The 13,473-nt window shown below is 49.0% G+C and overlaps 2 protein-coding genes across 2 annotated transcripts; both read left to right on the top strand.

Annotated features, from left to right (window-relative positions):
• Nucleotides 1–2,100: 2,100 nt before the first annotated feature.
• On the top strand, nucleotides 2,101–7,870 carry Fam221b (family with sequence similarity 221 member B). Its single transcript, XM_075967665.1, has 6 exons — nucleotides 2,101–2,800; nucleotides 2,952–3,095; nucleotides 6,749–6,859; nucleotides 7,023–7,220; nucleotides 7,350–7,469; nucleotides 7,833–7,870. The coding sequence occupies exons 1-6, from the start codon at nucleotides 2,101–2,103 to the stop codon at nucleotides 7,868–7,870; spliced, it is 1,311 nt and encodes a 436-aa protein (XP_075823780.1).
• Nucleotides 7,871–10,981: 3,111 nt separating this feature from the next.
• On the top strand, nucleotides 10,982–13,213 carry Hint2 (histidine triad nucleotide binding protein 2). Its single transcript, XM_075967347.1, has 5 exons — nucleotides 10,982–11,110; nucleotides 12,401–12,541; nucleotides 12,639–12,743; nucleotides 12,845–12,917; nucleotides 13,030–13,213. Exons 1-5 carry the CDS (start codon nucleotides 10,994–10,996, stop codon nucleotides 13,119–13,121), a joined length of 528 nt encoding a protein of 175 aa, XP_075823462.1. The 5' UTR covers nucleotides 10,982–10,993; the 3' UTR covers nucleotides 13,122–13,213.
• The last annotated feature ends 260 nt before the right edge of the window (nucleotides 13,214–13,473 follow it).

Below are 13,473 nucleotides of genomic sequence, written 5' to 3' on the forward strand. Positions count from 1 at the left end.
ATCATCCTACCTCTGCCCCTTCCCTAATCTGCCCTTTAGGAAGACTCCAGTGGACTTAATTGATTTTTTTTACCATTAGTTTTATTGTATGTATATATGTGTTTTGCCTGCATGTATGTCTGTGCACTGTGGGTGTACAGTGCCTCTGGAGCCCCGAAGAAAGGATCAGATAGATGCCTTGGGATTGGAGTTACAGACAGGTGTGAGCTGCCATGTGGGTGCTGGGAATTGAACCCAGGTCCTCCGCTGAGCCATATCTCTAATGAGTTTAATATGTAACATCTTAGCTGGGCGATGGTGGTGCACGTCTTTAATCCTAGCACTTGGGAGGCAGGCAGGGAGATCTCTGTGAGTTCAAGGCCAGCCTGGTCTACAAAGCTTGTTCCAGGACAGCTAGGGCTACACAAAGAAACCTTGTCTCAAAAATAAAAAAGAGAAAGGGAGGAAAGGAGGGAGGGAGGGAGGGAGGGAGGGAGGGAGGGAGGGAGGGAGGGAGGAAAGAAAGATGTAACATCTTAAGATAGCTGCTATTTCTGATGCATGGGGAACACTAGGGAACAGTGAAACTCAAGAATCTGCAGGTAGCACTTGCAAATGATGATGAGCTTACAGATAATGACAGTCTGTTTCAGCCAAGTGATGGCACTGACCTGTAATCCCAGTACTTGGGAAGCAGGGGCAAGAGAATTGCTGCCAGTTCAAAGCCAACTTGGTCTACAGAGCAAATTCTAGGCCAGCCTGTCTCAAAAAAACTAAGGGCTGAGGCTGTAGCTCAGTGATGGAGCACTTCTTGCCAGCATACAAAGGCCATCATCATTCAGTCCTTAGCACCCGAAGGGGGTCAGGCATGATGGTAACAGACCTTGAATGGCGGGTCCAAAACACGTGAATGTAATCCTTTAGGCTGAGCCAGAATGTTTTGTGTGTTCAAAAGATCTTGCTGGAAGGGGACAGAGAGCTTGCCTCTCTGATCTTCCCGGGGTAAATTAGGCATCTTGGAGAGAAGCCATTCACATTGTCACTGTGTGTCACACTCTCTTTCCAGAGTTCACCTGGCCCCAATGCCTAGCATGGTGCCTGACTCAAGTGTTGGTTTAGGCTGTTTATAAAATATAAGTTTCATAAACGGAAGACTGAGTGAGGAAATACATTGGGGCTGCAGAGAGGCAATGCTATTATACAGTCAGGCGGGAGATCATGAGAACATGACCAAATTGGAGGGAACGGAGAGAAAAGGATCCATTTGGGGAGTGTTTGGTTTTAGTTGCAGATGAGCGCTAGGGAAGAAGACTGTGGTGCTCACATATTTCCAAGGTCAGTTCTGAAGCCAGTGGAACAGTCAGTTGGAAATAGCTGGCATGAAGCATCCAAAGCACACAGGGAAAAAGAGGTCTGAGTTAGAGACATGGACTTAGAAGTCAGCGGTAGCCTGGCATGGAGATGCGCCTTTGTAATACCATCCTCAAGAGTCTGAGGCAGGAGGTCTATGAGGACTTCAGGCCAGCCTGGGCTACATAGAAACTTAGCCTGGGCTATATAGTAAGACTTTGTCTTGGGGTGGGGGAGGGAGGGAGAGAATGTACGCACAGCATGTAGCTGAAAGTAGTTGAAGCCTTGAACATGAATGAGACCAAAGGAAGAGGCATGTGGTCCCTGGACAGAAGCGGAAGATAGCACTGTGGCGTTTTTCCGCACTCTTCCCAACTCCGGCTTCATCTTCAGACTCTAGCACTCCATAACTATAGTTCCAGGGTCCTAAGACATGCTTCAGACTCTGCCTTTGGACTGACCAGGTAGCTTGTTGGGGCTCCCTCTTGGGTCCTCTGCTACCAGCTACTGATGGGCTTCTGGCTGCTTCTGTCTTTCCATCTTTAAATTACAGCTCCCTGCCAACCTACCGTAGTATGCTGTGTGAGGGCACATGAGTGAACCTCTGGCTCTGTACCCTGAAACCCAGAATTCTGCTTCCTTCCTTCCGATGTTTTCGGCGCATTATTAATTTTCTCCTCATTCCCTAACATCCTGAAACTGGGGCTCTGCCCTGACTTACAGACCCTCCAGCCTCAACCTAATGAAGCCTGTACCTTATTCTACCACTAGATGGAAGCAAATGAGATCACAGACAGTCCTCAGGCCACCAAGGATGCAGAGAACCGCCCTTCATTGAAGGACCCTTCTGCTGAAGACTTGCAGGAGCCCACTAGTCTCGAAACTGAAACTTCCGTGGATCTTTCCAGCTCACTGACCTCTTTACAGCTTCCTGTCTCTGGCGCCCTTTTTGTAACAAACGCTTCGCAAAATCCTGAGACTGAGGCCTCTGAGAGCCTCTTGGAGCCACCTGACTCTGAAACTCCCTTAAAGTCCCATACCACTGAGATTCTTTCCACACCATCCCAGGTTTCCTTCGAGGCCCCAGACTTTGAAACTCTCTCAATGTCTCCCCAGTCTGTGATCTCTCTAGAAAAAGCCATCGCCGAGATCCCTTTGGAGAGCCTTACAGATGAGATTCACAGCTTTAAGGTCAAAAAAAAGTCTCTTAAGCTCTCACCAGCAGTCAGTCTCCCTACATCTCCCCGTAAGCTTTCTTCTCCTAAAGGCCCAGAGACCCAGGTCCCTGGATCTGAACACATCCCCAAGCACTCCCTTTCAGGACCTTCCAGCCAGGCCCCTGCGGATACAGAACCGGCTGCAAAGCAGGAGGAAGCAAGAGAAGAGGAGCCAATAGTGGGGACCAGTACCATCTCTGCTCCTGCAGCCAAGCCCGAGTCTCGTGTGAGCAAGAAGGAGAAAAGAGTTAGCGGTAATTGTTCCTGCCTTTCCTCTATCCCTGTGACTCTTGCACTGCCCGTGACTTACCCAGAAGTGGGGGACTGGGTTATTCTTGCATATGGCTCCTCTTAGTTTTAAGGTCCTTTTACTGCCCACTGGTTACTTAGCCCCTCCCTTCCCAGGTTACACAAGCCGCCCAGTGGTCCCTGCTAAGCGGGCAGAGCTGGTGGATATGGCTAAGGCAATGCACAGAGAACATTTTGGTACTCAAGTGGAGTATCTTTTCCAATGGGAGAAGGATTCAGCCCTGAAGGCCATCCAGACAGGTGAGCCCTGGTGGCCTTCCAGAGACCTGTAACAGGCCCATGGACAACTTCCAATCCAACAGATTTGGGAACCTGCCCCTTCAATGTAGACATGGCCATGCCACCTGGCTGGAATCTAGAATGGGAGCAGGTGGGTTGGCCTGAGGAAAAGTGGAGATTGCACATGAAGTCCAAGCAGCAATAGATAGATGTACGAAAGTAACTAATATTGTTAGCAACCGAAGAGTTGAGGGCCAGCCCCAGATCTAGCACCCACATAGTATATACCAGAACAATCCTAACACAGAGTGGCCCCAGGACCTTGGCCAGTTTCTAGGAGCCTTGTTCTCATACGGATATGGCAAAAGATTGTGGTCCCTTTACTCCACTGATGTATGGATCTGCATGCCAGATCCATGACCGTCTGAGTATACAAATACCTTGAGGGTCCCCACCAAAGAGGAGTTCAAACCACTGCTCATAATCCGTATCCCCCTTTGACAAGGTCTCATGTGGTCCAGGTCGTGACCCTAGCCTCAAACTTCCTCTATATCATTGATGACCTTTAAGGATAACCTTGAACTCCTGATCCTCCTACTTCTGCTTCCTGAGTGCTAGGGTCACATGTGTGTGCCCCCACGGCTCGTTTTACGTGGTGCTGGGGTTTTGTGTATGCTAGGCAAACACCCTCCCCCCCCCGAGCTATGCTCTTGGTAGTCCTGTGAGGGGAAGCTGCATCTCTGAAATGGGTATGCAGGTGAGCTGTGTAAACACATGGCACAGTGTATGTAAGCATGTTTACCTGTGTTGTGTATTTCGCCGTCTATAAGGATTCTTAATCTCAGTAGGACAGCCACTCAGATACTCTAGGATTCTGAACTGTGTAGATAAATTCAGTAGAAATCATTGCGTTTGCTCAGGTTTTTCAACCTTCTGTTCTGTTTATAATGGAACTACATCAGCAGGACTAAGAGATAAAGACAACTAGAAACCCCTACACTCTTATCCTCCTTTATGTAATTTGCACACCCCATCTCCATGTAGGGATCCTCGCCCCTTCATCTCTATTTTTTTAAAAGTCTCATTTGTTTCTGAGTTTCCACTAATAGTGAAATCTGTTTAGTTATGCTAACATCTATTACTGATACTTTTTTCTTGCAAATGTAGGTTCTGTCCACTCCCCTCTTTCCTCTTTTTAGATCCCCCTGTCCACTCCTCGCTCTTCAAGACCTCTGTATTTCTTCTTTGTTTTAAATGTCTGTGTTTTCCTGCTTAAGCAAGTGGCTTGTGTACTCAGTCCTGCACAAAGATATTTGGGGTCCGTATCCTTCCAATGTTGAGATCTTGAGTCAAGACTCCCTAAGAATATATGTGATATGCCGATCTGAGGTTTCCAAATATTCTTTCAGCAAACAGTTATTAGGCACCAACTATTGGCCAGGCATTGAGTTTTAGTTGTGCAAGCAGTGGGGCAAGAAAGGTCTCAAGGATAAAACTTGTCCTCCAATTGCACAGTGAAGCCCTGCCTCAAAAAAATAAATAGCAAAGATCCCTCAACCAATGTGCATGAGTCCCCACAGAGACAGAGGAGAGAGGCCCCCAGCTGGGGAGCTAGACATAGGCATGGGAAGGAAAGACTGCTGGAGCTAATGTCTGTGAGAGGGTAAGGAGAGAGTCAAGCTGGGTGGAGTGGCGCACAACTATGATCTCAGCCCTTGGAAGGCTGAGGCAGGAGGATTACAAGTTTTTGGCTTGTCTGAATGAAGTGAGAACAGATGTGGGGCGCATAGAAACCTGGTTAGCGGAGGACTAAGGTTGAGAGGTTTTAAGGTGAACGAACACTGGGTGTTGAGTGGAACATGCTGGTGAGAATGTCATCAACAGATGGCCCTGTGATCCAGGCCTAGGAGAGGTCAAGGATGCAGAGGTATCCCTCATGTAAAGATAACTTATGTAGTATGGAAACCTTCTAGAAATCAAGAGTTGACATACAAGCATGGCCATGCAGCTGTACTGAGTCAGAATGGCACCCAAGGTAATGCCTCCTCTGCCTGATTAGTCCACTTCTAACAGGAAGGGAGTTTGAAATCAGAAAATGGAGCCCAGAGCCAGGTGCAGTTTCCCTACTTTAAGGGCATAGAATAGAATAGAATAGAATAGAATAGAATAGAATAATAGAATCTAAGGTATTCAAACTCTTCATTCAAAGCTAGACACTGATTCGCGCATCCATGCTTAAACTGGTCAAACGTTGGTCTTCAGGCAGACCCAGGTTCAAGTCTGCACATCACCTGCTCAGTCACTGTGTTCGGCTTTTGTAATGTTCAGAATTCCTCTAGTGGAGTCCTGGCTCCCACCCATTCATTGTGACTTTGCTTCTCCCTGTGCTCTCAAACATTCCGGGTACAGCAGGATCCTGGCATCAGAAGCAGCCAAGCCACAAGCCACACCTGAACAGGTTTTAAGACCCTAGGAACTATGGGTAAGATAAGAACACCTGGCCTGAGGACAGACCTGCGGATTATGGCACTAAAGGAACATGTTCGCTTTCAATCAGGCAGTCTGTCTTCTCTGACATCTCTTTCATGGCAGGATTAGAGATATAGATGAAAATACAGCCACTTCTCTTGTGGGGAAGCCAGGGATAACTTTTAGAAGAGGTGACATTTCTGTTGAGATCGCTGCCAGGCATCAGGGTCCCACAGCTGCAGTCCCCCTATCCCCCCACGAGAACGCAAGCAAGGTTCTGAACCAAAACTGGAATACTCTCTGCTCTCGTGAGGAATGAGAGGATGAGCAGGAGGTGCTGCCAGTTCTCCCGTCACCTCTGCCTAGCCCTGCCTTGACTTGCGATAGGACTTTCCGTGAAGCAGGATTCTTCCAGACCCCACTGCTAAACCCAGGCTCTGGTTGCGGCCTGCTAAGCCTGCGTCTAAGGGTACTAGCCTCACTCTCCTTCCCATATCTGCCTTCCAGTCCTCACAACTTAGATCCTTTGGTCTTCCAGCCATGACTGCTGGCCTGCTCCTTCCTCCTGATCCCTGGAGAGCCACCAGGCACCCTTCTCAGAATCATAGAGGGCGTTAGTTACATAACACTAGGATACAGAAGGGATGGCAGAGGCGGCAGCCCAGAGAGTAAAAGCGCTGGCTTCCTCCTACGTCTTGGCACCAGATCTGTCCAACTTCCACCTTTTCTCCCGGGTCCTTCACTAGTAACTCTCTTAGGACCCAATCCCCATCACCCACTGTCCACCTGATCAGCTAGCTTCTCTCTTGCTCGCCGTAAACACTTCAGAAAGGTTGGACTCGCATGGAGAGGGGAGGTAAGACAGCTTTAACAATCACCAGAGGCTCTCGTTCATCTTCAAACAATGTCATTTGTAATCCGCCTGCTCTGAAACTGGAGACTGCCTTTGGTTATCTCGGTTAGGCTAACGAACATGGGGCCCATCCTGGGATAGGAAGGGAACTGACCAAACTTTGGGATAGATAATAAAACTTTAATGAAAAAACTCTAAGGGCCAGAGGGAGGGCTCCCTAGTGGAAACAGGTATAAGGTGGGGTGGTGAGTTGCCCACCCCCACTCCAGGGAGCCCATCAGAACACTTGTAGGGAGTGTAGGATGGTTTTTTTTTCTTTTTCACTCTTCCCTGTTAATCCCTCCATATGTAGGTCTTTACATTGGCTGGCGCTGCCCTCATTACTTATGGGATTGTTTCCGGATTGGAGACCAGTCCAGGTGCTTTTGTGGACATTTGTTGAAAGAACACCAGATCATCTCAGGTAGGAAAGAAGTTGCCAGACTTGTCAAGGATGGAGGGGTTACGGTAGCCTTTGATGTCTCGGAGGGAGAGACAGAGATGAATGTGGATCAGGGAGGATCTGCAGAGGGGGAACAGGTCCTTCCAGGTGCTGGTCTGATGCCTCGCCTTCCCCATTCTCCCAGATCTGTCGGTGCCCTGCCGCGTGAGCCAGTGCAGGTGCCTCATGTTTTGTTTCATCCCATCACGCCCAGAGGAGGTGGGTGAGTTCTGGCTTAAGAGACGGGCCACCTTCGACCCCAAAGCATGGAGAGCCCAGTGTCGCTGTAAGCATACTCATGAAGAACATGCAGCCACCGGAGTGCATCCCTGCAGGCACCGCGGTAACTTCTAGTGCCAAGGGGTGTTTGGGTGGGGAGAAGCAGATGCAGGATGAAGACGAGGCAAGAATGTGTCAGCTCGTGGGGATGGCATTAATTTCTTATATTCTTCTTGGTGTGCTTTTGCCTTAGGCTGTGGCTGCAGCAGTTTTGAGTCAAATTTCCTCTGTGCGGCCTGTGACCGGCGCTGGGAGGAACACGAGACTTTCTTTGAGACTGAAGAGACCAGGCGAAGAGGAGGGAGACCTTATGGTGAGGGAACAACACGGGGCAGGGGGCCTTGTCAGCATCTATAATCAGAAGGGCAGGCAGAAAGGCATGCTCACCCTTCCCCCCATCTTCTCCAGGCCTTTCATCCTCAGCCCACCCCACATCCCATGCCTGCACTGCTTTCCATCCCCAGGAGCAGACTATGTGCCTTTTGCAGAGATGCCTGTCCTCCAAGATGTCATCCTCACCAACTCTGACCTTGAGGCCCTCCAGACGCAGGGGGTCTCTGGCCATCCCAGTTCCCACCCTAGATCCCTTGAACTCCCTGGCCCAAGTAGCCTCCAGCCTGACCCTAAATCTGACCCTCATACCTGATTCTTTCACCTCTGTTCTTCCCTCCTGCAGGGGCAGACACTGTCAACAACTGGCACAGGCCTTTCTGAGCCTGGCCAAGATCAACAATAAAATGGAAGTCAATAGACTCTGACCTGGCTCTATATGGGACAGGTAGCGTCAAGACTCAGTTTAGAGTCAGCTCTAACTGCAGGCCAGAGACAGCATCAAGCGGAAAGAAGGCTGGCTCCAGCCTTCTTCCTCTATCATGGCCACATTCAAGCCGCTGGCCCTCACTAGGAGAAGAGCTTCAAGAAAGCCCAGGAGGGAGAGTGTTTGAAGAGTAGAATAGCCAGTGATTTCAGGGGTAGCTGGGGCTCCATAAGGCAAAGACATTGCAATTAGTAAGTCTTTGGAGGCTTTGGACAGTGTGGTTTCACACTGGCATGGTGGAGGTAAACGCTAAATATTAATTTGAAGGTGTCTATTCAAGGAGCTTGGGTAAGAAGTAGAAGAAAGAAATCAGACAAAACCCAGGCTGTAGATCAAGGAAGCAACTTTTTAAGAAGGAAAGGGGGAAGAGGCCCACATGCAAAAAGATCTTGAAGGATGCAAAAGAGAGGAGAGATGCTTGGTGTGGGACAAGATCTCAGACATGGAGAAAAGAGAGCATGAGGTCAAGGCAGAGGTGAAGGTATTTGCTCTGATGCAGAGAAATTTCATTCTTAAGACAAAGAAGAGAATATGAGCTGCAGAGGGAGTAGGGCCTCCTAAAGCTCCCCTCTGGAGACATCTGTATTCTCTGTGAAGCAAGCAAGGGATTAGTGGGCAGTAGGGACTGGAAGAGAAAGGTAAGCTCTGGGGAAGGCTGATGTGGGGAGTCAGAGATCATGGCAAGTGCATGGTCTAGGATTTAGTGTGGCTGGAAGTGAGACTCTGGTTGGAGAAGAGGCTAAACTATTTAGACTAATGGGTGCTGATGGATAGTGAGAAGCAGGCAGAGGAACAGGCCTGAAGTGAAGGGATGTTATAGACGGGGGACGTGATGCCAGGCAACAGCTGCTTTCAAAGGAATAAGAGCTCTCGAGTGCAACAAGGAGACGGTGGGCGGGGTCGGCAAAGCTTGCAACTTTCAGAGAGCAGCTGCAGGTGACGGCAAGTGTGTGGAATAAGGAGGAATAAGCCAGCGCCAAATTGTGACTGCCAGGGAGTGGCAGAACTCCCTAGGCAATCTTATGGCCCTGCTGGGCTTTGTGATGCTCGGTTCACTCTTTGGGCCTCGGTGGCCAGATCTGTAAGACAGGAATAACCGGTGTTGCCTGCACTCTGTGAAACCCAAAGGAAGATCCAGCTGCAAAACTTAGTGCTCCCTAGAATCCCATCCTCTTCTCATCCCAGCTCCTCTTATCCCTTGCCCTTCTCTGGTGCAGTTTTCAAGTCTCACATCTAGGCCTCGGGGCAAGGTGATATTACATTTCCTGATATTTAGAAAGGCCATCTGTCTTTGCAAAAGAAAGGATGGTCTGCTAGGACCCCAGGGCAAAATCATAGGATCCCATATCAACCCTGGGAAGAAGAAAGGGCTTTCTAATAATATAACTGTGTAAAAGAGAGTGCTAATTCCAGAAGTTTCTCAACACTGGTTGTATGTGCTGTGATAATTGTATAAAAATATTCAATTAATAGAAGAATTAATGTGATCAGGTCATTGGAGAGACAGTATGAATTCATTGCAAAGTATATAAACTATACTAATTTGTAAAATATAAGAATAATAAATGTGCAATTCATTACTATATATAAAAAAGTAGAACAGTGAAACACCAAATATTTAATAATTATTGAACATTTATATACCAGGCCACATGTTAAAAACAAAACAGCCTCTAAATATATAAGGGTAACTTTCACTATTGTGCCAAACCAGAACTTACCAGGTGGTGAGTATTTGAGGGGATACTGATGTATTTTGAGATTGAGTCTTGCTATGTAGACCAGGCTGTCCTGGAACTCCCGAGTGATCCTTCTGCCTCTGCCTGTCAAGTGGAAATACTGTATTTCTTCTTTCAAAATATAAGGAAATGAAGAGATGGTTCAGTGCTTAGGAGAGTTTTCTGCTCTTATAGTACGGAAACTTGATTCACACCTGGTGGCTCACAACCACCTGTATGTAACTCCAGCTCTATGGAATCTAACATCCTCTTGGAGGCCTCTGCAGGCACCCGCGCGGACTTGCACATATACCCACACACATACACATAAATCTTTAGGTGCTGAAGAGATGGCTAAGCAGCTAAAGGCACATACCGTAGCTCTTGGGGAGCACTGGAACTCAGCTACCAGCACCCACATCAAGTGGTTCCCAAAAGCAAGTAATTCCAGCTCCAGGCCAGTCTGTGCCTCCTCAGCACCTATGGACACCTACACTCGACATGCACACACCTCACAGGCAGAAACATAGACACAGTTTTAAAGAATGTGTGTATACAAAGCAAACCTAGTTAACGGCACCACACGCCACTTATGAAGTAAAAAAAAACCAAAACTGTAATACATAGTACAGCATTCCTAGAATGCGCCTACTCTCACCTGTTTAAGGGAGAAAAAAATGCCCTGAAAACTGACTGCATAATATTGATGTGCGAGCAAGAACATAAAATTGACCGAAATTTTTTTTAAAAAATCTTAAATATGTTTTAAATCTTTGAAGTGGTCGAAGGACTGAAATGGATAGAAAAGGTTAGGTACCTATTCTACAGATTAAAACCTATCCTTACAGATTAAAAAAACTTGGTCCCAATTCACTTTTAGCTCCGCCCATGTGACTTCTGGAGCCAATAAGCTCTGGTCCTCAGAACCCCGCCCTCCTGGCCAAAGTGGAGAAGGGGCTACACTACATTTAGCCTTTTGTACGGCAGGTGGCGAGGTCCCGCCCTCCTCCCCCCGCCAGTGGGGGCCAGAGCTAAAAAGGACAGGCCGAAAGCGGGCAAGTCCCACCCACTCAGGAGCCTCAACCAAAGCTTGGTCAAGGTGGTGAACCTGAGCCCATTAGCAAAAAAATCCCACCCCCATATTTAGTTCTTCCAATGGAGTGGGAATGTATCTCAGAGCGAAACTAAGCAGGGATCCAATCGAAAATGAATTTTCATGCCACTAAACAAAAATTGGCCCTGCTTTATCAGGGGCAGCCAATGAGCTGCACGGCGGGACCCGCCCCCAGGCGGACGCGGCCAATGGGCTGCATCCGCAAGGCTGCAGGCTCCGGGAAGATGGCTGCTGCCGTGCTGCTGGCAGTGGGTTTGCGCACCGCGCGCAGAGCCCTGGCGGCCGCGGGGCCCCGGGGGGCGCAGGTGAGAAGCAATCTGAGGGATCTGGGGGCTCGCAGGCACTGGCTCGTTCCGGGACCAGCACGCACGTCGCGCATCATTGCGGAGTTACTGACTCTCCCAAGGGTCAATTTCAGGGACTCTGCGGTCGAGTCCGCGAGAGAAGCGGTCTGGCGGCGACCGCTTCCCCAAACAGCCAGGGCTTCCCGGTTGGGACCGAGCTGGTGGTGTTGGCCCGGAGCGTGCTTCGGCCTGCCTCTGCTGTGCCTGCTCCAGGAAGAGAGCTCTCCTTCGGGAGCTAGCCTGTTCTCGGATCTCTAGCCCTACAAATGCGCGTCAGCAACGCTCTTTGATCCTCCACCCTTTCCAACAGTGATTCAGTATATCCCACAGTTTCGCTTCAGTGTAATGCACTGATACCGGCCTTCTCCGAACCGGTGAGAAACTGGGATCGCCCTGCCTCCTATCTCCTCTGACAGACCCAAGATCACGTAGCTGAACTCTTACATGACTCCGCTGATTCAAATTACTGGAATTAAAATCCAGTGAAAGAAGCGGAGCATGGTGGCACATGACGGCAATCCCAGCATTTAGGAGCCTGAGGAGGCAGGGCTACCCCCTGGCCTGCATAGCAACAACAGCTGCACAATAAGAATCAAATGTGACACCCAAATGAGAGATCAGCCAATGTCAGATAGGACAAATACACTTAAAACATAAATCAAGAAGCAAGGCTTAAAGATCAGGAAACGCGCAGTAGAAATAAGTGGAAACAAGGTAAAGAGCTTGAGGCTCTGTTTAGGGCAGGATTCAACCATTCCTGAAGCTCTCAAGGATTTATCTGATGTATTCAGTGGTAGCATAGGAACTGAGACCTCAATATTGTTTGCTTATGGGGACAGTGTCTTATGTATCCCACACTAGCCTAGAGTTTCCTAAATGTAGCTAAGAATGAGGAGTTCCCGAGCCTCCTACCTCCCCATCGCACAGTCTGGCATGACAGATTGCTGGATTCTTTTACCTGTACAGTGCTGGATGTCTTTAGGCACACTTGCAGGAATCAGTTGCACTCCTACATCCTACATAGCAATTACTGCGTGTTCTGTAAGCGGACCCACCATCATCTGATCTGGCCCAGCCTTTGCTGCTCAGGCTCTGAAATCCAGGGACTGGCCCTAGAGTGGAACCACTAATAGGTTCTTAGAAGAATGAAGTTAGAAACACTCTTAAAGCCCAGCCCCTTTCAGCCCCAACTAAGTGCATGGGAAAATTACTGCTGGCTCTCTCCCTTGGGTTCCCCCCACCCACCTTCAGGTTCGGGGAAATGCAGGTGTGACTGATGGGGGTGAAGTGGCCAAGGCCCAGAAAGCAGCTCCTGGAGGAGCAGCACCAACCATCTTCTCCCGGATTTTGGACCGAAGCCTCCCAGCTGACATTCTATATGAAGATCAGCAGGTGAAGGTCCCCACAGGGCCCAGCCCTCTTGAGAGTTTCACAGGTGCCCTTGGGTCTAATGAAGTTACAGTGATCTCTCACCTGTCACTGCTTCCAGTGTCTGGTGTTCCGTGACGTGGCCCCTCAGGCTCCTGTGCATTTCCTGGTCATTCCTAAGAAGCCCATTCCTCGAATTAGCCAGGCTGAAGAAGACGACCAGCAGGTGGGGAGAACAGGGCCAGGGGCCTGTCTGGGGGGAAGCCCTGGATTAAACTAGAGGTTTGACTCCTGTGAAGGGAGCCACCCCTGTCCGTCTCCCTATAGCTTCTAGGACATTTACTCCTTGTGGCCAAGAAGATGGCAAAGGCAGAGGGTCTGAAAGATGGATATCGACTTGGTGAGTGGTTTTTGTCCTTTGGCCTTCTCCCCTCGAATCCCCATTTCTCAAGGTGATCTTTAGTCCTTGACGTCTCCCGTGACCCCAATCCCTGGCGGCAAACTCATTCCAGTGGTCAACGATGGGAAGATGGGTGCGCAGTCCGTGTATCACCTGCACATCCACGTCCTCGGAGGCCGACAGCTGCAGTGGCCGCCTGGCTAAACCTGCCAGCTGACCCAGGATCACAGACCTGGATGCTTGGGTGGAGAAAAGGGAAAGAATTCCTGTGACATTAATAAACCATTCTCCCTTGATTTTGCATTCCTGTCTTAACTGTGTAACAGATTTGTACCACAAAGGTGAAAGAAAATTGGTTCGGGGCTGTGATGTCTCTTGACCAGGGTCAGGATAAAAAATCCTATGGCTCAGGCAGTGGATAAAGAAGTACATAGTGCAGCTCTGCTAGTTTCTAGTGGTTCATTCTAGGTCAAATCCCTAGAAAAAAATAAATAAATAGCAGTAGAAATTTGCCTGGACGACAAGACAGAGACCTGCCTATTGTCCCGTAATTCCT

This window comes from Microtus pennsylvanicus, chromosome 3, assembly GCF_037038515.1.
Source record: "Microtus pennsylvanicus isolate mMicPen1 chromosome 3, mMicPen1.hap1, whole genome shotgun sequence".
Lineage (NCBI taxonomy): Eukaryota > Metazoa > Chordata > Mammalia > Rodentia > Cricetidae > Microtus > Microtus pennsylvanicus.